This window comes from Lepidochelys kempii, chromosome 1 (genome assembly GCF_965140265.1).
Source record: "Lepidochelys kempii isolate rLepKem1 chromosome 1, rLepKem1.hap2, whole genome shotgun sequence".
Lineage (NCBI taxonomy): Eukaryota > Metazoa > Chordata > Testudines > Cheloniidae > Lepidochelys > Lepidochelys kempii.
In genome coordinates, this window is record NC_133256.1 from 296,369,233 (window position 1) to 296,396,798 (window position 27,566).

General features: G+C 38.1%; 1 protein-coding gene across 9 annotated transcripts in view; it reads right to left on the reverse strand.

Annotated features, from left to right (window-relative positions):
• The window catches only part of PPHLN1 (periphilin 1), a 140,739-nt gene that overhangs the window by 14,109 nt on the left and 99,064 nt on the right, over positions 1-27,566 (reverse strand). The window contains exon 11 of one of the 9 annotated variants that reach the window (XM_073328029.1): positions 9,642-9,721. The exons of the other annotated variants lie outside the window; for them this stretch is intronic. Coding sequence (XP_073184130.1) covers positions 9,656-9,721 — 66 coding nt within the window. The 3' untranslated portion in view covers positions 9,642-9,655. Of the gene's footprint in view, positions 1-9,641; positions 9,722-27,566 lie in introns of those variants that run through there. 9 annotated transcript variants of the gene reach the window in all.

Consider the following 27,566-nt stretch of genomic DNA (forward strand, 5'->3'; position numbering starts at 1 on the left):
CAGTCCTTGCTTACAGACAGTCCCCAACCTGAAGCAAATACTCACCAGCAACCACACACCAAAACCACTAACTCACGAACCTATCCTTGCAACAAAGCCCATTGCCAACTGTGTCCACATGTCAATTCAGGGGACACTATCATAGGACCGAATCACATCAGCCACACTATCAGAGGCTCGTTCACCTGCACATCTACCAATGTGATATATGCCATCATGTGCCAGCAATGCCCCTCTGCCATGTACAGTGGCCAAACCGGACAGTCTCTACATACAAGAATAAATGGACACAAATCAGAGGTCAAGAATTATAACATTCAAAAACCAGTTGGAGAACACTTCAATCTCTCTGGTCACTCGATTACAGACCTAAAAGTCGCAATTCTCCAACAAAAAAACTTCAAAAAACAGACTCCAATGAAAGACTGCTGAATTGGAATTAATTTGCAAACTGGACACCATTAAATTAGGCTTGAATAAAGACTGGGAGTGGATGTGTCATTACACAAAGTAAAACTATTTCCCCATGTTTATTCCCCCCCCCACACACACACACACACACTGTTCCTTACATGTTCTTGTCAACTGCTGGAAATGGCCCACCTTGATTATAACTATAAAAGGTTTTTTTCTCTCCTGCTGGTAATAGCTCACCTTACCTGATCACTCTTGTTACCGTATATATGATAACACCCATTGTTTCATGTTCTCTGTGTATATAAAATCTCCCCACTGTATTTTCCACTGCATGCATCTGACAAAGTGAGCTGTAGTTAACAAAAGCTTATGCTCAAATAAATTTGTTAGTCTCCAAGGTGCCACAAGTACTTCTTTTAATTATTTTATGTTAATCTCTGCTTTTCTCATTGAAGAAATGTAAAAGAAGAATGTTAGTTGCACGCAATTACAATTCTAGTCCCCTTTTATTTAATTTAGTGAAACATCTGTAGATATCTGGTGTTAGAGATTTTCTAAAATGTAATAATTATTTTTAAAAATGTATAATGCTTGGCATTTAGATACTCAAGGTGACAACACTTTAGAAATTGCTTAGAGTCAGTTGTTTTGCTTGGAATATACTCCATGATAAAAATAAAAATAAAAATGTTAATTACAGTCCCAAACCCTGCCTTCATCTGCCAGACCCTGTTTAATAAGTATGGTTCTACTCTGAAAAGTGACTCTCTAAAAGTGTCACATTTGGGTTTCCATGCTTATTGTCTCTCAGTGATTTCGGTGCTCAGTTTACAGGTTTGTTTATTTACATATATATACACACACATATATAATTTTAAACTGGAAGACCTGCACACTCAGCATGGACCGTGAGAGTCAAGCTGGATTCTTTCTTTTTTTGTGTACCGTCATCAGTAAGAAAGGATATGCAGATCAAACCATGCATTCAGTTGCAGTCATGCAACACCATTATATTCAGATTAGGCTCTCAATTGCATCTGGACAGTATGTTTTAAAATTATGTTTTGGTGGCACCCTGTGCAGTTCTAGTGAATTCACTGGGTTTGCATAAGTGGAGCTGATCAGAAGCCAGGACCAGATTATGACTCACTCTCGTAACTGTGCACTGGTGGATGGGAGCCCACAGTAAGCCTCCTCACCTTTGCAAACCATGCAAAGGCTGTCACAGTGATAGTCCCTGTTCTTGGAGTAGCACAGACTTGTTCCTGCATGGTCTAACATAGTGAATGCCAGTGAAAATGAGGTACGATTAGAGTGTAAAATAGGGAAAGAACAAGTCAAAAATTACTTAGATGTCTCCAAATCTCCAGGGTCTTATGAAATCCATCCTAGAATACTCAAGGAGCTGACTGAGGAAATATCTGAGCCATTAGCAGTTATCTTTGAAAAGTCATGGAAGACGGGAGACATTCCAGAAGACTGGAAAAGGACAAACAGAGTGCCAATCTATAAAAAGGGAAATAAGGACAACCCGGGGAATTACAAACTAGTCAGCTTAACTTCTGTACCCAGAAAGATAATGGAGCAAATAATTAAGAAATTAATTTGCAAACACCTAGAAGATAATGAGGTGATAAGTAACAGTCAGCATGGATTTGTGAAGAACAAATCGTGTCAAACCAGTCTGAGAGCTTTCTTTGACAGGGTAACAAGCCTTGTGGATATTTGGGGGGGGGGAGAGCGGTAGATATGGTATATCTTTGACTTTAGTAAGGCTTTTGATACTGTGTTGCATGACCTTCTCAAACAAATTAGGGAAATACAACCTAGACGGAGCTACTATAATGTAGGTGCTTAACTGGCTGGAAAATGGTTCCTACAGAATACTTATCAGTGGTTCAGAGTCATGCTGGAAGGGGAGGGGTCTCACAGGGATCGGTTCTAGGTCCTGTTCTTTTCAATATCTTCATCAATGATTTAGATAATGGCATACAGAGTATACTTATAAAGTTTGCGGACGATATCAAGCTTGGAGGGGTTGCAAGTGCTTTGGAGCATAGGATTAAAATTTAAAATGATCTGAATAAACTGGAGAAATGGTCTGAAGGAAATAGGATGAAATGCAATAAGGACAAATGCAAAGTACTCCACTTAGGAAGGAACAATCAGTTGCACACATCCAAAATGGGAAATGACTGCCCAGGAAGGAGTACTGTGGAAAGGACTCTGGGGGGGTCATAATGGATCACAAACTAAATATGAGTCAACAGTGGAACACTGTTGCAAAAAAAGCAAACATCATTCTGGAATGTATTAACAGGAGTATTGTAAGCAAGACACGATAAGTAATTCTTCCACTCTACTCCATGCAGATTTTTAGGCCTCAACTGGAGTATTGTGTCCAGTTCTGGTTGCCTCATTTCAGGAAAAATGTGGGCAAATTGGAGAAAGTCCAGAGAAGAGCAACAAAAATGATTAAAGGTCTACAAAACATGACCTATGAGGGAAGATTGAAAAAAATGGGTTTGTTTAGTCTGGAGAACAGAAGACTCAGAGGGGACATGATAACAGTGTTCAAGTACATAAAAGGTTGTTACAAGGAGAAGGGAGAAAAATTGTTCTTTTTAACCTCCAAGGATGGGACAAGAAGCAATGGGCTTAAATTGCAGTAAGGGTTGTTTAGGTTGGCCATTAGGAAAAACCTCCTGTCAGAGTGGTTAAGCACTGGAATAAATTGGCCAGGGAGGCTGTGGAATCTCCATCATTAAGGATTTTTAAGAGCAGGTTGGACAAACACCTGTCAGGGATTACAGATAATATTTAATCCTGCCTTGAGTGCAGGGGACTGGACTAGATGACCTCTCGAGGTCCCTTCCAGTTCTATGAGTCTATTGTCTCTGGGGCCACATATTGCCCAAAGAAGGTGGGGAGGAGGTAGGGTCTTGTTCGATATAACCTTTTATAGCTGCCCATGGAGCAGGCCCGTCACACTGCAGGAGAAGGCAGTACCTCCAAAGATGACTCTACAGCTCTCTCAGCTTTAGCTGTGTTGGTTCTACAGGGCCAACAGCAATAAAAAGCAGCAAAACCAATCCTCAGTTTTGTCACTGAAATAAGCAGTTATGACTCTGGACAGATCAGGGGCAGATCTGTTGAGTAAGGTAATGTTATTTTTAACAGTCACTTTTCAGAATAGAATTGCCCTTTATTTATGTGATTTTGTGTGAACTGTAAGCTCCCTCAACTTTCACTGAAGTCAATGGGAGTTGGGAAAGCACAGCACCATTCTGGAAGTAGCCAGCATATTGAAGGATATAGGCATATTACTAAGGATCTAATTTGCCTTGCACTGCTACAGAATAATTCTGAATACTTAGAAAGCCCAACAACAAAATCCTACTCAGGGAACCTTGTGTTCCATTTTCTGAATACATCTCTGTAAAAATCATAATAAAACTAGTTTCCATTAACAGTGATAGAACATACTTAATTAAAATGTATTGCTAGGATATCAGTGTAATTTATTTTTTAGACATTCATCAGCTGAACAGTTTAAGTTGCTGTTTAAATGAACAAGAGTTGATATCTAACACTAATAAACCAATTTTCTGACAGCATACAATTCACACAATGTTACTTTTTGGCAACACAATAAACTTCATTATTACTTCTTTAAGAAACATCTTACTCAAGTCAAGCAAAAGTAGTCCCCATGTGGGAGAGTGAGGACTATTATGTTACAAGGTTTTACTGGAGATAATTCCTTACTAAACCAATCAGACCACATAACAGCATTCTAACACCAACTACAGGCCCTTGGAGACCAGTTTGTGTGTGGCCTAAATTTCATAGGCTTCTTTACAACAGATGTGTTGGATGAGGGTAATGTTACTTCATATATTAACCTGTGTGTTCCCTAATCTAATACTGCTGTTTTACCTACATTCTACCTCTTTCTATATCCTTCTGACAGAAATAATGTTTTTGTTTTTGTTTTGAATCTAAAATAAATCTGAACTAAAATGACATGTCTTACAACAGAAGATTATCACATGTTAGTTTTTTTATTCTGATATTTGTTTTATATTCTGATATTTTAAGTGAAATCACTTAACCAGGAATTTTTGCAATGCATGAAAAACAAACTTATTTTATGATACCTTTTTAACCAATGAGAATTTATATTCAAATCTAAACAAATGCTTTACTGTATCATTTCAAAAGGTAGCAGTTAAAATATTCATTCGTCTCTATTTTGTCTACAGTAATTTTCTGAATAACCTTTGTATAGTCCATGAAACTGATTTTTACATGATTTCAAGGCAGACGGAACTACTGAAGAGTTCAACAAAACAAAAACTCTAAACTACAGTTTAATATTGAAAAAAGCTTCTTAAAATGCGCTAGTTCAGGATTAAACAGGAAATAATCAGCTTTATGCTAAAGGAAGGACCTCGCCCAGCAACATTTTATTTATAAAGTACAGAACTGATGGAGAGCTATTTCCTAAATCTGTTCCACAGTAAACTTATTGCTCCATCCAAAACAGGAAGGGTGCAGTTTATCTACAAAAGATTGTTTGCTTATGTTAATTCTCTAGCTAGAAATGCATTAATAATGTTCAGATTTTAATGTTTCTAGGACACACAGGAAGGAATTTTTCATTTATGCTGTACCAGAATAGGGGCGTGTGTGAGAGAGAGAGAGGGATTTAATTGGCATAGAAATGCAAAAACCAAACCACCACCCCATGTTTTAGTAGGGGACAAAGTCTGTAAATTGCTATTTAAAATCCCGGCATTAATTCCACAGAGAGCTGTTTGTTGGTAAGCTAGGTTCTACCAATAAGGTGCTGTAATAAATACAGGTAAGTAATAACAAATGCAGTGCTGTTTCTCTCAGGACCTGATGATGAGCACCCACAACTCTCTTAGGATCATGCCCTAAATGGATATCTAGCAAAAGATTTAAAAAAAAAAGTGTTTTCCTCCTCCAGCTAACAATAGCTAGTCTGTAAAGATATAAAGGGCTTACTTTTCTCCTCAATACACTGCCAAGTACACTGATAATTTAACTAAAAACTACTGGATCTTTGAGTCTGAGAACCACCTTTTTTATGAGAATGCTCATTCACATCAGTGGCTAAAGAGAAACTCCACACTTTCTATAAGGAAAAGCTCAAATATGTTTTAATTTGCATGCCACAGGATTTGAGTGTTTTTTGTTTTGTTTTTTTACAGTTATACATGTAGCATAAGGAAAATACTACACACCTAATAAATATTAAGTACTGAACTGTATGTAACAGATAGCTTTTTAAAGTCCATAAAGTAAAACTAACAGCTGCAAGTAGAGAAAGTCATTACTTAGATTATCCCTTTTTATTACTTAGTTGATGTTAAATCTTAGAGTTTTTAAAAGTTTAAAATTACTTAATGTATGATAGTAGCCTCACAAATCAGTTACTAGAGGCCCATTTCTGAATCAAAGATTTTTGTATGTCTAAATTGCCACTCTCAACCCTATCCTCTACGATTGTTAAAACACTCACAATACTGAATTCCATTACTCAAATTAAACATAGAGCTAAAAAATGCAAACTAAGTGTCTGAGTGCAAAAAGCTTTAGTGAAGTGAGAGAACTACTTACTAATGCAAGATAATCCCCTGAAGTCATTTTGAACTATTCGTGGAAGTACTTTCACATGAACAAAAGTGTGCAGGATCACAGCCAAATAAACTGTATTCAAATTTCTTTACAAATGTATGTCTTCAGTTCAGCCAGATGTGCAAAAGTATTAAGAGAAGTACCACATAAAGCTCTTGTATTTAGTAATAGCTTGAAATTGAAATATTGTGGTCTAATATAAAAGGGATTTTTAATATATGATATGGCATTATATTCCACTTCTCCATAGCACAGTGTAACCCAGTTTGTGGTGGTAGTGGGAGTTCAGGGGTAAAGTAGAACAGTGGAGTTTAAGACATATGACCCTGGATTTAATATCCTTGCTCCTTATTGCAAATATTTTCCTGCTGCTGTTGCTAAAGCAGTTAGTGGCTCACTGGAAGCCACCTCCCCTCCATACTTGCTCCCACAAATCTTGCTGCTTCCATGCAAACTAGCAGGGTAAATGTGTTCCACGGGTAGCAAACTGGAAGATAAACCCCACACAAAGGAAAGGATCGGCCTTCTGAAGTCACTCAGTAAATTCACTTGCCTTAAGGGACTGTTAACATTTCTCATAGTCAAATATGATGGTTATCTATTTTTCCATTTTTAGATATGCCTGTATTTTGCATCTATGAAGGTTTTTGAGTTGTAGGATATTCACCTTCCACTTTTTTCTGTCATAGCAGTAACTGATAATGAGACAGGTTGAGCGACATTGAAGCATTTCAGCACAAGAACTGTTACCTATCAAACTCATTAAAGGAATTTCTGTGTGGCTCAATCCAGTGTCACTGAACATTTACCAGGAGTTGTCTGGGAGGGTGAGCTGACAGAACAGATTTGGAATGAACATGGAAAGATATGTGACAACACCCATGATTTTTTGAGATCCGCGCTTGTCTTCAGATTCTAGCAATTACTAAACTGCTTTGATTCTAAGTCTGGTTCGTGTCTGTCCTTACTGAGAGTAATATAACATATATAAGATATTTAAATCATTAACATGTTTCTTTGTTTACTTTCTAGATTTATTTCTATGTTCTTCAGAATGCTTATAGCAGCCTCTTGTGCTGTTTGACTCCATAAACCATTTTGAGAACCTCATGATGCAAACAACTAATCAAGGGCTAGTCTACACTAGTGGCACAGCTGCATCAGTGCATCACTCGCGCGTCTGGTGAAGACGCTCTACGCTGACAGAAGAGAGCTCTCCCGTCAGCTTAATAAAACCACTTCTGCAAGAGGCACTTGCTATGGGCAGCAGGAAAAGCTCTTCTGCAGACACCGGCACTTAGGGGGGTGTAACTTATGTCGCCTCAAGAGGGTGGTTTATTCAAACCCCAGAGAAACACAAGTTATACCAACATAAACTGTAGTGTAGACAAGCCCCAAGTTGATAAAACCAGGTCTACACTACAGACCTATATTGTCATAGCTATGTCTCTCAGGGGTGTGAAAAATCCATACCCCGAACGACATAGTTATACCAACCTAAGCCCCTGTGTTGATGGTGCTAGGTTGACGGGAGAGCTTCTCCTGCCTACATAGATACCACCTCTCAGGGAGGTGGATTAACAAAGCTGACAGGAGCAGCACTCCCACTGGAGTAGGAGTATCTATCTGTACAGCACTGTAGCTGCGTCACTGTAGCACTGTACGTGAAAACAAACCCTAAATATGTGAGATATTTTCCTCTAATATTTGGGAGACAGCATTCACACAGAAGTGGCGACATTAGGGACCTGGATTCTCTTTCCAGCTCTGTCAGAACTGGATTCATACAACCTTGCACTTACTCCTTCTGTAACATGGAGAGACTGATACTTGCTCTCCTTCATGAGGCCTTGCTCTACATTAAGGGTTGTAAAGTACATGGGATTATTAACACTAGACTAGTCAGTAGAAGAAGTTAGTAGAGAAATAATGGTCTCCTGGCCCCTAACACAGTGCAATTTCCTCTAAACCAATGAATAATTTGTTGGGTGGTGTCAGCCAGAAGCATTCTTTTTGTCTGTGTCCCATTACAAGTTCTGGTCTGTGTGACCACTTCAGAATGATGCAGTAGGCTCAGTGAGTCTGTGCAATATTCTGTGGTTTATAACTTGGTCAAATCTGAATAATCTATACACAAAGACAGCAAAAGCTATCATTTTTGACCCCACAACTATCTAGTTTTGGGAAATAGTAAACTCGCTGAAAAAAATGCAGTTTTGGGACAACCAAAACTATTTGTAAATTCAGGCAGAAGTTGGCTAACAGTTTCAACCAAATAAAACATGAGGAAACATTTTTCAAAAAACCTGAAATGTTTTCTTTTGAATATATCCATTAGAATCAATCTGTTTCATTTAGAAAATGTCAATTTGAATGAACATTTCCTTTCAAAATGCCATTAAGTTCTACGCAAACGCTTTTTTTTTTTTTCCCTTCCAGTTTTTCATTTCAGTGAGAAAAAAATCTGGTCTAGTTCAAAACTAATCCCCAACCTCCCACTTCTGTTCAGACACTGAACCAAATAAATAAACAAACAAATAAAAATGCTCAGCTCTACAACTAATCCCTTGCCAAAAGCCACATTCCCAGAGATGACTGCACCATTTTTGCTGAAACTTTTCAAAATAATTCAACTTGACACAGAGACAAAGCACCGAAAATTTCAACCCAAACAGTTAAAGTTTGGCAAACGTATAAGCATTTGAAAGCAACGGGCAATAATGAAAAGTGTTAGGCAACATTTATGTAGCGGTTGCTACCAACTCCTCCATAATATAATTAAACACATGAGGAATCCTATGACATTGGTATTTAATATTTCTCTTTGCAACAAAGAAAATAGTTTGGTGGTAGCAGAAGTATGAGATGTAATATACCAAACTAATTCATATGAATTGGCCAGTACAAAGAAAGTTTTGCTGGAGAATTTCTGGAAATAACTATCCCATTAACTCAGATGAAAAATGTAACCTTATTTCAAAAATTAAATTAGATTAGATAATTGATATAGTTTAGATCTTTGAGATGAAATCAAACCTTTTCTGTTTCTCAACCTTCTTAATCAGTATAACAATTTTAAACATCTATATAAGCCCAGAATCCTTCCGTTTTGACCAACAAGTAAGAATAGCAGGACTTTTTTATATTTTTTTGGTGATGGTGGTGCAATACGGAAATGCTCATTGTACTGAGTAGTAGTAGTATGAAAGGAAGGAAGCGGCATGTCTAAAAGGCATAGACTGGATAATGAGACAAATTGCTGGAAAGCATGGAATTGCATATGAAAGCATTTACTGGATAAAAAGGCTTACTTTTGTAGTTTAAATACTAGTTTTTAAAAGTTGTACTTATTTTACACTTATAACTTTCTTGCTAGTTAACTCCACTGATGCTAGAATGATACAGTATATTTTGAATAAGAGCAGCATGGAAAGAAAGCAATGAAATCCTCTTTTGATAAGCAGAACTAAACAGGTTACTGCCTACGATAAAAATAGGTTTCAAAAGGTCAAGCACTTTATTGCAACAGCCAAAAGAAACAGTAGCATGCAATTTACCTTTTAACCTTACTTCATACAAGATTACCATGTGCTCTCAAAGATACAGAGTAGATAGAGGTTATTCCTGCAAACATATCCTGAAAAATAAAATAAAGCATTCCTCCCGTCGTGCTAGCTTCCAACATTTTATTACAAAAACAAGCAGCGTCAGTCAAGATCTGCCTGCAATATGCTGGTTGGAAACAGACTACTAATGAGGAAGAAAAAGAGTAATAATTTAGAATAAAGCAAGTCAAGTTCATACATGAACAAAAGACATGAATAGGGATAACACTTGCCCAAATTTGACTCAGATTTAAGGATTCAGATGTTTAGATAAGTATGAAAAACCTGGAGAATGGTCAGTTTAGATGAGCTATTACCAGCAGGAGAGTGAGTTTGTGTGTGTATGGGGGTGGGGGGGATGTGAGAAAACCTTGATCTATGCAGGAAATAGCCCGACTTGATTATGTAAAGAGTTGTCACTTTGGATGGGCTAGCACCAGCAGGAGAGTGAATTTGTGGGGGGGGGGGGGGGGTGGAGGGTGAGAAAACCTGGATTTGTGCTGGAAATGGCCCACCTGTTGATCACTTTAGATAAGCTATTACCAGCAGGACAGTGGGGTGGGAGGAGGTATTGTTTCATGATTTCTGTGTGTATATAAAGTCTGCTGCAGTTTCCACGGTAAACATCTGATGAAGTGAGCTGTAGCTCACGAAAGCTCATGCTCAAATAAATTGGTTAGTCTCTAAGGTGCCACAAGTACTCCTTTTCTTTTTGCGAATACAGACTAACACGGCTGTTCCTCTGAAACCTATGAAAAATTTGTACATATATTTTAAATTTCTTACTTGGTGAGGGACACTTCCCCAACTGAAGGAATACCGTAGCTATAGAATGAATTTACTTTCTAACCAAAGGACAATTTATTCTATTTTCTTTAACGTAGTCCATTAGAAACATACCATTAGGTGTGTAATATTACAATAGTAATTATTTCTTCAAAAAAATAATAGCAGTACAGAACATGCTGCCTTCCATAGTTTAAGGTGGAGTGGATTAAAAAAAAAGATTTAATTAAAAAAAATGGATTTTATAAAATCTTTTCATTTTAATTAAATACAAGTTTATTTTTTAAAATAAATTTGAAATTAATTTATGTTATGGCCTCAGTTTATTATAATCTATTACAGTCAGTTAATTCAAACAAAAAAATCATATTAAGCAGTTCATTTTTTTCTGCCAAGTTTTAAAGAAAGACAAACCACTAACCGGTGGAAATTACTGGCTAAGCACCTGGAACCAGAGTCTGCTGAGGACCTACTTCTGCAGGTTCAGAGAGAATATTTTCTTTATTTCAGTTTATTCAACTAATTCAGTTCAATGACTGACTAGAAACCAATAAAGTTGAAAAAGCAGGAAAGCTTTTTTTCCCTCTTCCAATCTATGAATAAACACTAAATGTGAGGATAAGATTTACTAGTTCTAAAATCTTGAAGTACATTGTGACCAGAAACAACCAGTTCAATTCATTAACTACAGATAATACACCCTTTGTTTAATAAATCAGTTTTAAATGCAAGAATATGTTTTGACAAACTTTTTGAGAAACGTTTTTCCCTGATGTTTCCATAACATTTAATGTTTTATTTAATTAAAATGCTTTTTTGGTGTGTGTTTTAATTGAATTGGATTTTTTAATCCAAGTAGACACAAATCAAGTTCAAAAACAATCATCTAGTAAACAAAATATGTGCCATTCACCATTTTCTAACACAACAAACAATGTTAAAATTAAGAATCTGAACAAATCGTAAGAAAAGCTATATTATTGCTTATATAAATAAGTATAGATATAGTATATCCTCCTTTTTAGACGAACCACTAAATTCAGCGCAAATACTATGTTAACATTTACTGTAGCACTACAGTTAATGTTAATTTAGTTGTAAATCAACATGTTTTAGTGGTTAGCAACCAATCAGAACAACCTTTCTTTAGGAAAATAGCTAAAACGTATCAATGCAAAACACAATTAAAACTGATTATTTAAATCAAGGTTTCCTGATTGCTGATTTAAATCATGACTAAAATTTGCAATTGAATTCACTTTGATTTAAATCAATTGACTCTGGCCTAAGGTGGCCTGAAGTGCTGCAGGCAAGTTATTCTCTCATTCCAGCAAGTGAGACAATTATCTACTATCACATTCACTGGCTTCCAATGCACCTGAAACCACTTCTTGTAACAGTTGTCTAGTTTTAAAATATTCCATGGTCTCACTCTGTCTCATCTTAGACTCCAACTCGCCTCTTCCTCAACTATTCACGTTATTCCTCCTCCTCTCCACTCACTTTTTCTTATTTCTACAGTGCCCACAATTAAACTAGGCATATAGTAGAATCTCAGAGTTACAAACTGACCAGTCAATCACACACCTCATTTGGAACCAGATGTACGCAATCAGGCAGCAGCAGAGACCAAGATGGTTAAAAGCAGCATTTTTTTCCTGCATAGTAAAGTTTCAAAGCTGTATTAAGTCAATGTTCAGTTGTAAACTTTTGAAAGAACAATCATAACGTTTTGTTCAGCATTACGAACAACCTCAATTCCTGAAGTGTTCATAACTCTTGAGATTCTACTTATGTTATAGACAAATCAAAAACTGTCTCTTCTCCAAAGACCTTGCACCTAGCTACACATAGATATGATGAAACAAGAATAATGGCTCTCATCCACTTCTGCCATCAGGTTTCACATCACATCATCTGGACCTATTTCCCGCTAAGCCACTTCTCAAAATCTCACTTTAAAACCTTTGTTTTCTCTTTAACTTATGACTGATTTCCTGAAACTATTTATTTATATATATAATGTTCATTACTATATCTGAACATCTTTGCAGTAACTTGTAGCATATGATGCAAAAAGCTGAAGATGTAATTCCAATTATTTGTTCTGCCCCGAAAAGCAAAATAAAATTAATCATTTTCTGACCTTGTAATATTAGACAAAAGTGGAATATTACATATTTCTTTATTAAGCACCTGACAAGCTTTCCATAACCAACTGGGCACCATGTTATTTCAAGTACAAAAATGAAGTATGCCATTAACACTGCATACTATTCATACAGGAAATATGATCCATATAGTGTAAATGTTTACTTCATTTCAGATGTTTTCATTTTAAATCAAACAAAAACCAATGAAAAAAGACACCTTAACGTTAATCATACATTCTGACCGATTCATATTGAAATGGAGTCCAAATTATTTTTTTCTTTGGGCCTGGCTAATTTTAGGTCAATATACTTTTGAAATCTTGTAATTTTATACTTGCAAAATCTTGTTCAAGTCATAAGATGCTCTGAGTAATCAGAATCAGTTAAGCTGTTATGATTTAGAAGTATCACCCACCTTTAAAATTTCAGATGATTCACAACACAGATGTAGACAATCTCAGCACTTGATCCCTAACAAACCTTCTCCATATCAAGTTATCAACTTGTGGCTGACGAAATATATTATATATAAGTTTGAGATATGTCTTTAAGTCATATGTTGCTAAATTTATCTTTCAACTATTGATATGCTGTCAATATAGAAAACTTTCAGTTAATTTAAAACAGAAGCAAGTGGAAGAGCAATTGAAAGGTTACGAAATAAAATTTTTGATAAAGAAATTGAGCCCTGGATTCTGTTATTGTAAAGCAAAATAAACTTCTGCTAAGGCATTAGGTTTCCAGAAGTACTTGCCCGAGTAGTAGTACAGTTTTTGAAAGAACTGTGAAACGGTCAGAAGTGATCAAAGTGTATCTTATAGAAGATAGAAAAGACCATTTTCATGAGAATTGCCAAGGATTAGAGATGAACAAACTGATCTATACCTAGGAGAAAGATAACACTGAGAAATAGGAAAGAGTTGCAAACCAGAAAGTCAGAAGACACAGTGTTAAATTTTTGCAAGTCCAAAAACAATAGCTATGAACTTCAGATAACCTGAAGAACTGGTACCTCCTAGGAAAAATCATAAAGAGTTATCCGGCATTTTCACTGGACTCTTGCTTTAAAAAACAAAACAAACACAAACACGACAAAAATTTTGCTTTCTATATTGATTCAGAAAGGATTTTTTATGGGTGGATAACACAAGTGGGGCATACTCTTTAATTCTTAATAAAAGTCCCTCTCTGGCCCTAAATCTTTGCCTGCTTTCCTTAAGCTGAAAAACACCTGGACAGATCAAGAGAATATGGAGCCATCGCACTGGAATGAAATCCTCCTCTATTGATAGCAATAAAACCTGTTGAAAAACAATAACATCCTTCAACTGTCTCTCCTTCAGTCAATGAAGGCAGAAGTCCCATCTGGGTTACCAGAAAAGATTATAATCAGGATGACATCTTAAAATGAATGAAAATTTTACTTATTTCTCAAGACCCCCAAATAGAAACTGCCAACAGAAGTGGAGAAGTCATATGTTGCTGAAGAATGCATACCTAACAGTGGTTTTAATTTGATATGTGCCAAAACCTTCATCTATATACTGTTAGCCAAGTGATAAACCAGTAATTTTAAACTATTCAGAAAGAACACCTGAGCTACAGAAAGTATGTAAATGACTTAATGCCACACCATTTAACTGTATGTTTATTTGCATTAAAATAATAGGTATCACATTAGGAATAAAGAAATAATTTTCAATCCTTAAATAATTTTTAAGAGTACCCAAGACCTTAAGCTTGTTACATGCAGTGTTAAACACTTCTCATACTAATTAAGCACAGTTCATTGATTATTGGTTAAAAAGGAAGCGTAAGTTACATCCAAAGTAACAGATAAGGAGTACAAGGCAACACCCAGCTCAAAGAGTTAAACATTTAAGTGATCTGATACCATCAGAAGCTATCAGAAGCTCAAAAGAAAGAGAAGCAATAACTTGACTTAATGATTTAAGGATTAGACTCTTAAAGAGTTACCTTTGTTACTGGCATTGGGTAAACTATACAAGCATTGTAAAGTGGAATGAAAAGGTTAATTAACGTTATCTGTGGATATATACCGAATACCAAATTTCAGAAAAAAGGAGAAAGCAATTTAAAAATGATTCTGGGCATATACCTGGATTTTACAATTTCATATCTAAATCCATGCATAAATATGCAAAAATTTGCTTTAAACTATCATTTAAATAAAATAATTGTTCACATGATTTGAAATTTTAACTGAAGAATTAATTTTTTTTATATCTGTCACTAACAATCATAACTACTGAATGGCATAATCTTGACTGACCTTAGAAAGTATCTTGTGTTGTCTTCCCCAAAGAGAAGAACAGTTACCTAAGATCACTATTTTGCAGTACCAGTTAGATTTATATGCATTACACATTTGTATATTGTTCTGGACACCTCAATATTCAGAAGCAGGAGACACATTTGAGCAATTTCAGAAAAAAATAGTAACAGTTATTAAAGAATGAAAAAGGATTAAAATAATTCATTTCTATTTTCAAAACTATCTTTATTGTAGATGTTCCTTGCCACAAAAAAAGATAGTATAAAAATCAGATTCCCAATTGTTTGTTAAAGAAAAGCTTAGGTCAGTAAAAAAAACAAAAACAACCCCAAAAAGCACACTAACGTTTTTTGTTTAAATTGCACATCTAGATGTGGTCAGGGGACTGGAACACATGAGTTATGAGGAGAGGCTGAGGGAACTGGGATTGTTTAGCCTGCAGAAGAGAAGAATGAGGGGGGATTTGATAGCTGCTTTCAACTACCTGAAAGGGGGTTCCAAAGAGGATGGCTCTAGACTGTTCTCAATGGTAGCAGATGACAGAACGAGGAGTAATGGTCTCAAGTTGCAGTGGGGGAGGTTTAGATTGGATATTAAGAAAAACTTTTTCACTAAGAGGGTGGTGAAACACTGGAATGCGTTACCTAGGGAGGTGGTAGAATCTCCTTCCTTAGAGGTTTTTAAGGTCAGGCTTGACAAAGCCCTGGCTGGGATGATTTAACTGGGAATTGGTCCTGCTTCGAGCAGGGGGTTGGACTAGATGACCTTCTGGGGTCCCTTCCAACCCTGATATTCTATGATTCTATAGAGATTACTTAGGTAACCTAGACTAAAAATGGAATACTATAAATGCCTACAAGCATATGAAGGGTGGTGACTTGTCTGGCGGGATGGGGGGAAAGGATGTCATGGAGCTGAATGTAAGGCCTCTCTTCACTCAGGCTTGGTCTACACTTGACAGTTAAGTTGGCATAGCTACTTTGGTCAGAAGTGTGAAAAACACCACACCCCCTGACCAACACAGCTCTATCAACAAAACCCCCAGTGTAGACACAGCCGTGTCAACAGAAGAGAGCTTCTGTCAATGTAGCTAATGTTGTTCAGGGGGGGAGATGGTATATTCCTACACCAATGGAAAAATGTCTTCTTTTGGTGTAACTTGAAGGCTCATCTACATTGAAAAGTTGCATCAGCATAGTTACATCTCTCAGGATGTGAAAAATCCACACTACTGAGGGCAAGCCTACACTTAAAATGCTGCATCGACGCAACTGCACTGACGCAGCTGTGCTGCTGTTGTACTTTAATGAAGACACGCTACACTGATGGGAGAGGGCTCTTCTGTTGGCATAGATAATCCACCTCCCCAAGAGGCGGTAACTATGTTGCCACGAGAAGCTCTCCCGCTGACATTTCGCTGTCTACCGACGGGTTTGGTCAGTATAACTATGTCAGTCGGGGTGAGGATTTTTCACACCCTGAGCAACGTAGCTATACCAATATAGGTCTCAAGTGTAGATCAGACCTGAGAGATGTAATTAAGATGACCTAAACCCCAGCGTAGACCGTGCTAGGTCGACAGAAGAACTCTTCCATCAACCTAACTACCACCTCTTGGGGAGGTGGACAGACTACAGCAATGGGATAATCCCTCCTGATGCTATAATGACTGCCTATACGAAAGCATTACAGCACTGCACCTGTGCCACTGCAGCATTTTAAGTGCAGATATGGCCTCAGTCTACCCTAGGGGGCCAGACCACATAGGCTCTGTAGGGTATACATACCCTTACTCAACTAGGGGACCTGAAAATCAGTATCCGAAGTTTTAGTCATCCACCCTCTCCTCTGCCATCAGAACAATCCAGTAGTAACCAGATCACACTGTCAAAATCATCTCAGTCCACCATCTTCCTACAGGTTTCAGAGTAACAGCTGTGTTAGTCTGTATTCGCTAAAAGAAAAGGAGTACTTGTGGCACCTTAGAGACTAACAGAATCATAGAGACTAACAAGTTTATCTGGGCATAAGCTTCCGTGGGCTAAAACCCATTTCATCAGATACATCTGATGAAGTGGGTTTAAGCCCACAAAAGCTTATGTCCAAATGAATTTGTTAGTCTCTAAGGTGCCACAAGTACTCCTCTGTTTTTTTGCTGATACAGACTAACACGGTTACCACTCTGAAACCATAGAATCATAGACATGTAGGGCTAGAAAGGACCTCAAGAAGTCATGAAGTCCAGGCACTGCTCTGAGGCAGGACCAAGTAAATCTTAACCTTGCTTGACAGGTGATTGTCTAACCTGTTCTTAGAATCATAGAAGATTAGGGATTGAAGAGACCTCAGGAGGTCATCTAGTCCAACCCCCTGGTCAAAGCAGGACCAACACCAACTAAAGCATCCCAGCCGGGGTTTTGTCAAGCCAGGCCTTAAAAACCTCTAAGGATGGAGATTCCATCACCTCCTTAGGAATCCCATTCCAGTGCTTCACCACCCTTCCAGTGAAATAGTTTTTCCTAATATCCAACCTCTACCTCCCCCACTGCAACTTGAGACCATTGCTCCTTGTTCTGTCATCTGCTACCACTGAGAACAGCCAAGTTCCATCTGCTTTAGGAAATCCCTCCCCCCACTCTTCTCTTCTGCAGACTAAATAAGCCCAGTTCCCTCAGCCTTTCTTCATAAGTCATGTGCCTCAGCCCCCTAATAATTTTTGTTGCCCTCTGCTGGACTCTCTCCAATTTGTCCATATCCTTTCTGTCGTGGGGGCCCCAAAACTGGACGCAATACTCCAGATGTGGCCTCACCAGTGCCGAATAGAGGAGAATAATCAATTCCCTTGATCTGCTGGCAATGCTCCTACTAATGCAGCCCAATATGCCATTAGCCTTCCTGGCAACAAGGGCACAATGTTGACTCATATCCAGCTTCTCGTCCACTGTAATCTACAGGTCCTTTTCTGCAGAACTGCCGCTTAGCCAGACTGTAGCAGTGCATGGGATTCTTCCATCCATACTTCTTTAACTTGCTGGCAAGAATACTGTGGGAGACTGTATCAAAAGCTTTGCTAAAGTCAAGGTATACCACGTCCATGTAAACTTTGCACTTGTCTTTATTGAATTTCATCTTGGTGATATCAGACAAATACCTCATTTTGTCAAGGTCACTTTGAATCCTAATTCTGTCCTCCAAAGTGCTTGCAACTCTTTCGAGCATGGTGACATCCACAAATGTTATAAAGCAGTCTCTCCACTCCATTATCCTTGTCATTAATGAAATTCTTGAATAGTGTCAGACCCAGGACTGACCCCCTATGGAACCCTGCTAGATACATCCTCACAGCTTGACAGTGAACCACTGATAACTACTCAGAGTGCAGTATTTCAACCAGTTGCACACTCACCGTATAGTAATTTCATGTGGACCACATTTTGTTAGTTTGCTTATGAGAATGTGGGAGTGTAAAAACCCTTACTAAAACATCAACACATATCATGTCTACTGTTCCCCCCACCATCCACTAGGCAAATAACCCTGTCAAAGAAGGAAATTAGGTTGGTTTGGCATGGTTTGTTATTAAGAAATACATGATAGGCATTCCTTACAACGCTATTATTCTCTAGGTGCTTAGAAACTGATAGTTTGATACCTGGAAAGATACCTGGGACAAATTATTAAAGTTAGGCTGACTGGTCTATAATTCCCTGGGTCATCTTTGTTCCCATTTTTTAAACATAGGTACTATGTCTGCCCGTCTCCAGTCCTCTGGGACCACATTCATCCTCAATGAGTTTTCAAAGATAATGGTTTCAAACAGAGGCGCCAGCTTCATCAGTTCCTGGGGGGAACTCAACTCCCGCTCTGTCCCAGGCCTTGCCCCAACTCTACCCCACCCTCAAGCCCCCAGCTCGCCTCGAGCCCTCGCCCCGCCCCTGCTTCTTCCTGCCCCTGCTCCCCCTCTCCCGCAGTTCTTCCTGCACACCATTGAACAGCTGATTGCAGTGGGTGGGAAGTGCTGGGAGGGAGGGGGAAGAGCTGATTGGTGGGGCCCACTGGCAGGCGGGAGGGCGAGGGGCTGCCAGTGGATGCTGAGCACCCACTACTTTTTTTCTGTGGGTGCTCCAGCCTCGGAGCACCCATGGAGTCGGCGCTTATGTTCCAAGGTTGCTTCCGCTAGTTCCTTAGGTCTAAGGATGAATGTCATCATACATCTTCTACACACATTCATACATCTAAGTTACCTAAATATTCTTTGACCTCTTCTTTCCTTATTTGGCTTGCATTCCTTTTCTCTCATTATTAATATTAATTGTGTTGAGTCTCTGGCCACACTATTAGACTATTGTCCTTAAAGTTTACCCTCATCCTCCAGTTAAACTATCCTTCTTATTGTCCAGTCCAGTCACCTCCTCATTCTTCCATCTCCTTCTTCTATCCTCTAACTTGAATTTAAATGTATTAAAAAATAGTGCATATAACTTGTTTACAATATTTCTCAAAACTGTTCATTTTCTTTTTTCCTTCTAGTTTTCAGATTGGGAATTTCAATGTATATTTTGCTGACGCCTCCAAACAACCTGGCCTCTACATTTAAAAAAAAAAAAAAAAAACTCTGTCATAATCAATTCCAATACACTTCAGGGCTCCCAAATCTTTGACTTAATCATATTAATCTCTTCTCTTCCTCATGCCATCTCCAACCCTGCCTATAGTCATTATCCCTTCAAATTAGACTTTGCTCTTCCCAAACTAATCCATTTTAGTTAGTAAGCAATTTTCCCTCGTATTGTAATTCATATGGATATCTTATTCTGCAATAATTTCTTTATAAGCAAAATGATCATTGCCAGGAGCAGATGCAGAAATACAATTTTAATGAATAAGCCCTTAGATTTTCAAATACATCTCACTTTTAGTCATAGAAAGAAGTGGTTCTTATCTTTCAGACTTTGGAGCAGATAACCTGCAACAAAATTACTTATTTTAGTCCACATAGCAGTCAAACAGTATTTTCTTCAAACAATAGACTATATCCATTCTTTCAGGAATATATACTTTCCCAGAAAATTATTGACAAATTGTAATCTAAGAAAATTCATTATCACTGGCTGAAGACCTGGGAATTCTGAACACAGCTACCTGACCTGAAACAATATTCCAACAACATCAAAAAGCAAATTAGCGACCAGAAGCACAACAAAGTAGTCCCCAGGATCCGGTAATTTCATCTAGGTAGTGTTCACCATCTGTTTACATGACTGCTGTCAAACCTGAAGGAAAGGTTTAACTCCTCATGATGGGGCAGATAACCCGCTTGTTGCCAAGCGTGGGGCCTAAGGAGGCAAACAGGCTCCACACTGACAATGAGAAGAACCTGTGGACCTAGTCGACCCTGCCGTGCCACACCAGCAGCCAGTATCAGGACCAAAGAGGGGAGTTAAAAGAAGGAGACCTATCCCAGTTCGCTTTTTAGACTGCCACTGTACACTGAGTGGATGTTTTCAGAGAACAATCCACAATGACTCCAAGATCTCTTTCTTGAGTGGCAACAGCTAATTTACACCCCATCATTTTATATGTACAGTTGGGATTATGTTTTCCAATGTGCATTACTTTGCATTTATCAACACTGAATTTCATCTGCCATTTTGTTGCCCAGTCACCCAGTTTTGAGAGATCCTTTTGTAGCTCTTTGCTATCTGCCTGGGACTTAACTATCTTGAGTAGTTTTGTATCATGTGCAAATTTTGCCACCTCACTGTTTATCACTTTTTCCAAATCATTTATGAATATGTTGAATAAGACTGGTCCCAGTACAGATCCTGTGGGACACCACTATTTATCTCTCTCCATTCTGAAAACTCACCATTTATTCCTACCCTTTGTTTCCGATCTTTTAACCAGTTACCTGGTTTTAACCAGTTACCTTCCCTCTTATCCCATGACAGCCTACTTTGATTAAAAACCTTTGGTGAGGGACCTTGTCAAAGGCTTTCTGAAAATTTAAGTATACTATATCCCCTGGATCCCCCTCGTCCACATGCATGTTGACCCCCTCAAAGAATTCTAGGAGATTGGTGAGGCATGATTTCCCTTTGCAAAACCCATGTTGACTCTTCCCCAACAAATTATGTTCATCTGTGTGTCTGGCAATTTTGTTCTTTCCATCAGTTTGCCCGGTACCGAAGTCAAGCTTACTGGCCTGTAATTGCCGATGTCACCTCTGGAGCCCTTTTTAAAAGTTTTAAAAATTCACAGTGGGGTGAATCTTGCTCTAATGGACCACAAAGAGGCTCCACTTGAACAATCCAGTTACACTCCTTCATGAAAAACACACAACTTAATAAAAAAATACTTTACAATATCTGAAAGGGAGCAGCTTCATTCTTCTCAACTGATTTTGGAGCTGAGCATTAGGAGATATGAGTCTATTCCCAACCCTTACGCGGACTCAAAGCGTGTTCATTAGCAAATCATTCAGGCTGCAATTCATGCAAGGTATTATAGGGATCAATTTAAACTGTTGTCGGTGCACATGCACATGCAAATTGCTGGTGTAAGTTCTGCTAAAGTACTGATCTGGAAGTTTGTTCTTTCTCTTTCTCTCTATTTCAGAACATGAAAAGTATTTAAAAATCACTATTCACCTGTAAACAATAAAATGTATGAGCATCAATTTTTAAGAAAATAATCTGTGCTATCCCACTGATCTCATCTGGGTCCACAGCATTTCCTCCCGAGTATCTAAATAGTTGAGGTACTTTGCTTCAATTCAGTTATATGAACCACACAAAGTATTTTGGTAAGCTGGGCATGAAGTTGTTTATTACAAAGTGTGTGTGTGTGTGTGTGTGTATGTGTGTGTGTGTGTGTATCTACATAAGATATATATAAAGTTATGGACATGATCTGCCATTAAACATGTTAGACAGAGTGTGTGTGTGTACACACATATATATCTGAAAGTCATGGTCATGATCTGCCGTTAAGCGTGCTAGGCAGGATGATACAAAAGGATCAAAATGCTTAAATATCTGGAAAGTTGGCGTGGGTGGGAGAAAAAAGCAATACAAAAATAACGGGACAGTCTTTCAACTGCACAGCAAGTATACTAACACAGTGAAAAATAGAGCAAAGGAGGACTGGAGAAGCAATACATAAGACAGACAAGGCAGCTGGAGTGCAAGCAGCAGCTACAGTTAAGGTAGTTGAAACATTTTATAAACCCCGGTTTTCGGTCGCTCATAACATTCTAAATTTTTCATCCCAAACTAAAATGTTTAAGATCTGGTGTCCACCTACATTTATACCTATATATAAAACTGAACAAAAATTATTCAGTAATTTTTAATTAAGAGTAGAATGAAAAAAATACTTTCCCTATTATACAAAATAATAATTGCAATCTTTTTTCAACAGCTCTGCAGCTAAAAAAATCTGGCAGTAAAAAGATAAAATGCAGCAGGGAAACATATCTAAAATACTTTTCAATAATGCTAAGTGAAAACTAGCTGACTTATGAGCATTTTGCATAGGGAGAGGGAGATTTAAGCATGTTGTGAACACTACAGTGTATTCTTAATAATCCACCAGTGTCCAGGAGGAGGGTAGAGTGTACTGTGCATGAGGGCATGGCTAACTCAGCCACAAAGCTAAATGAGGCAGAGTTCCATACTCTAACTTCTAAACCATGCTAGGTCACTTTTAAAAGAAGGAAAGAGGTTAAAGCCTTCCATATCCCATTGTCAATTTCCTGAACCATCCTCCAGTCCCCTGCCTTATTAAATCTCTACATTTCACGTAGATAATCTTAGAGGCTCTGAGGATACTATTCAAAAGTATTTACAGTAAAAAAAAAAGGAGCATAAACAAGAAGGGGAAATGCAGATTTCTGATATACACCACCCCTGAATTTCTGAATAAATCTACACCCCTAAACAACAAATGTTATACCGACCTCAGCACTGGTGTGCACAGCACTATGTCAGAGGGAGAGCTTCTCCTGCCGACATAGCTACTGCCTCTTGTGAGGCAGGAGTTATTAAGCCGACGAGAGAGCTCTCTCCCAGTGGCTTAGAGCATCTTCAGCAGAAGCACTGTAGAAGTTGCTGTAGTAGTAATCTAAAAAGGTTCAAAAAATTTGCAAAAGTCAAAATCAACAAGGAAGAAAGGAAGGATTGCCCAAGATCTAATACAAGCCATAAAATCATTTGTCTGATCTGTGAGGAAGGAGGCAATGATATGAGAAGCTATTTAACTACAAAAGGAGGAAACAAAAACACATGAAGAGAATATAATTGAAAAACAGAGGAATTATTTTCACTATTCCTGGGAAGCCCCAAAGTAAGATACCAGATATTGAAATAATGTTTCCAGGTTAGACTAATGGAAGCCTAGAGGCAATAAAAAAAAATCACACCAAAACACACCTTTAAAATATCTTTTAAAAAACAAGCCTCAGAGGAAGCATATCATACACCTGAGAATATTAAAAGAGACAGATGGTGAGCTGTAATTAACAAAATTGGTTTAAACCAATAATTATATGAAATAAAGTTTATCTGACAGATGCTACAATGATGCCAAAGAAATGTGTGTAACTGTAATTTATAATAACTCAAGTAGGTATTATCAAAACAGAAAAGGAATTACAAGTAGGGTTCAAAGATAATCAGTTTTCTAAAAAACATTTACTGTACTTGAGATTTGATACTTTACACTTATATAATAATAATACTTAGCTAACAATGTCTTTCTTTGAGATAAAGAGATCAAAAGTGAGTAGGCATGATTTCAGTTTTAGACATGGTGAATTAAGGAGGAAAAATTACTTGGCCAAGGTACGACTGCAAGTTCCTGAGGTGGAACTAGAACTCAAGGCTCATGATACTCAGCTCCCTAGTCCAATTACTGAAAACCATACTGCTTCCCAATTAAAATCTCATTGGGGGGGGGGAGGGAGGGAGGGGAGGAGGAGAGAAGCAATTCAGTACATCAATACAAACTAAGCAAAATTTAGCATAACAATTTACTCTTTAATAAATGGAAAACTTACAAGACCATCATCATATAATGACATATGCTGATCTGCACTGACTAAATATTGATTTTCTGATTGAATTTAAGGTCCTTGTCTGGATCTATACAGCCCTAAAATGAATTGGGACTTGAGACCCACCTCTCTCCTCACACCCACACTGCCATTTTGATCAGCAGAGGCACTCAAAGCTGGATGTCCCTCAATTTAAAAGGAGGAGGAGCAGCTCTGAGGTAGGGTATTCTTTGTGAGGGGCCCTTAGCTCTTGTACAGGCTTCCTCTTGCAGGTATGAAATAGCTCCGTCTACTGACATTCACGCTACACTACAAGATGCTTCTACTTACTGGGAGATGGGCCTCAGAGAAATCATACATGGGGGAGATAGAAGTTTGGCTCTCTACAAGTGATCTGACTTTGTTTTTGTAGTTTACATCGGGGCACCTAGAGTATTAGATAAATGAGTTGGGGTTGTTGTTTTTTGTATAAATCTAATAATAAAATAATAATAATAATGCTTTTTTCCTTACTCTTCCTAAAACTTTCCCCAATCAAGCTGACTTTTTGAAAGGAAAGATCAAAAGATCTGACATGAACTCTCTTCCCTCCTTCCTAATACCCTCTTTATTTTCTCATGACTGACAGAGATTTCTTGTTTGTCCTTTACTCTAATCCCTTCAGCTGCCCCTCAATGCTACTAGTCTCCGTCATCATCTCAACGTTTCACTCTCTTCTGGCATATTCCCTTTGGGATATAAGCACACCTTTTTTATATAATAAAAAAACCATTACTTTTGACTTCAACCTGCCACTCCAACTACTGCTCTAGTTCCTCTCCCACCTTCATTCCTTCTCCCTAATTTCATCCCAAATCCTCTTCAGTTTGATTTTTACTCTCTTTACTGCACCAGAACTGCTCTCAAAAGTTTTAAATTGACTTCTTCCTGGCCAAAAGCTAGAAGCTCTACTCACATCTTTAACCTCTTCAGTCCCTCCACTATTACTAATACTGTCAATCACACTCCTTCAATTCTTTTCCTCTCATGTCTTTTGTAACTTCAACCTCTCATACCTCTCTGATCAACCATTTGTATGTCTACTAGCAGTTGGTCCTCCTCTCTTTTCTCATTACTGAAGGATGTCTACAGTGCTAAATCCTTCGCCTCTCTCTGTCTGACGTCATCAGCCCAACTTGTCTGATCAACCACACAGGTTATTGAGAGTACATCGTCTCCTTGGTGCTCTGCTCTCTCCATCAACTCCTCTTGCACGGCATTTATCCTAAGGCCTTATTTTTTTTGAAGTACTACACATCCTGGGATCACAAAAACCACTTCACCTCACTGCCATCCTGGGTCCTCAACTGTCCTTGACACTCCACTCCTCAGGAATAATGGAATGGTTGACCACAAAGAACTCATTGCACTAAATGATGTACAAACACAAAGGAAGAGACAGTTCCTAGAGTATTCACAATTTAAGGGTCCAGTCATACAAACACTGACTTTAAAGGGACAACTCAGTCTATAAGAATTTGCGGGACTCCAGCCTAAGGTGACAAAAAACAAGGGAGTAAGATAAAAATGTGCAAGCAAAATGGACAGGGTGAAAGTAATCATTTCTTGCTCCATTTTTTCCTTAAATTGGTGACATACAAAGAGTGAGGGAGAGGGATAACAAAATATGCTTCTGTAATACTATATATATTCTAATGATTTTTAAAGCTAACAGCCCATCATTATCAACTGGCCAATGCTAACAGGCATCACAGATGAAGTCAGTCTTCGGGAGGAATTTGAAGGGTAGGACTTTGCACACTGGTTTAGGAAATGCATTCCATGCATAAGGAGAAAAACGTAAAAAAGTGTGCATGGATTGTAGGAAGAAGCAGCAAGTGGGCAGACAAGGACAGCATCTTTGGTACAGAAGGTTGAAGAATGTGATAAATGACAAGAGCAGATAAGCAAGATGGGGCAGAGCCAGGAGCAACAGAAGGTCCCTAAAAGTGTGGGTGGGGGCCCCATCAGCACCCAAACCAATGTTTCTTTCCCCCTCCCAGAGACCCCACCCTCGCGCCTCCCATTCCCCTCAGGCTCTGCCCCCAAACCACCCCTTCCTCCCCAAGACCCTGCCCTCTGCTCGCTCTCCTCCACCGCTGTCGCTTCAAGATGCTTGAACTGAAGAATACCATTTTAACAGATGCATCTAAACGGGCTGATTTACTACACAAAAAACTAGATACAGCAGTCGGTTCATTACTCTTCTGGTTTTATATTAAATAAGGCCAGTCCTTTTCCACATGATTTTCTTAGTCAAACACTAGGAGCTGAAAGTTTCATTCTATTGAACAGAACGCTGTCAATATTTCAAATTACATTACAATAGCCCCTAGTTGCCCCAACTGTGTCCGTACAGCACTTTAGCACATAGAAGACAGACCCTGCCCTGAAGATCTTAACATGAAAACAGACAAGTGTCAAAAAAAGGAAGTGCATGTTGTAGATGGAGATCCGAGGAACACAAAGATTAAGTGACTTGACAGGGTGACACAGGAAATCTATGGCAGAGCTGGAAATAGAAATCTGATATCCTGAGTGCCAGCCTAGTGTCAAACACATAACCATCCTACCTATTCTACATATAATATACCACATCTGTGAAATTTCAAATATAAGCGTTTGAGAACCTATGAATTGCAAAAGGTTGCAATATAAAGAAAACTAAGTTTAACAATAAGTTTACTGTTGGGTTTTTAAAAACTAAATTAATTTAGATAGTCAATTAAATGACTCCATGTATACATTTTAAAAAAAAAACCCAAACTTATTTTGCTGAAAACGTTCAGTCCATAGTAAATTGCTTGAACTAGTGGTAAGCAGAAATTCCATTCAAACTAATATATTAACTGTTATGCTTCCTTCTTGGATGCCAGAGAGATTTCTGCAGTAACAGAAGGACTAAGGTCTGACTGTCAAGTCTTATTCGGAAACTTAAAATTTTGCCAAAGTAAATGCAGGTACTTGGCTCATTTGGCACCATTTGTTTACAGAGATAACTGTGGGTAGGTATTTTATTAAAATTGTACATGTAAAGTTTAGGGAACTGACTCATAACAATGGACTAGTTAGTACAGTGGCACAGACCTGATGTCTAGACAAGATAAAATAGTAGAACTGCACTTATAAAAACAAAACAAAACAATTTATGTAAGACTGGCAGTGAAATGCTCCAATCATGAACATAACACTACGCAGATATATATAATCAGTTTGGAAAACAATCACTTCAGTGTAATACATTATGTGCTAAAAGCAGAAAGTTGATCCTTTTTTACCATATTCTTATATATATATATATATACACACACACACACCATATTCTTATATATATAACCCATATCAGCAATCTGCAAACATTTATAAAGTTATATCTAAACCCAGTGCCACGTCAGTACAGGATTGTCTGCTACAGTGTATTTTCTAGTGCCTTAACTAGTCTAATTTTAAATGCCAAGTCATGACCGCCTCTATTACCTCACTATGGAATGTAGCTCAGGGCTGGAAATTTCAACTATGTTACAGGGGGAGATTTTCAAAACCATAAA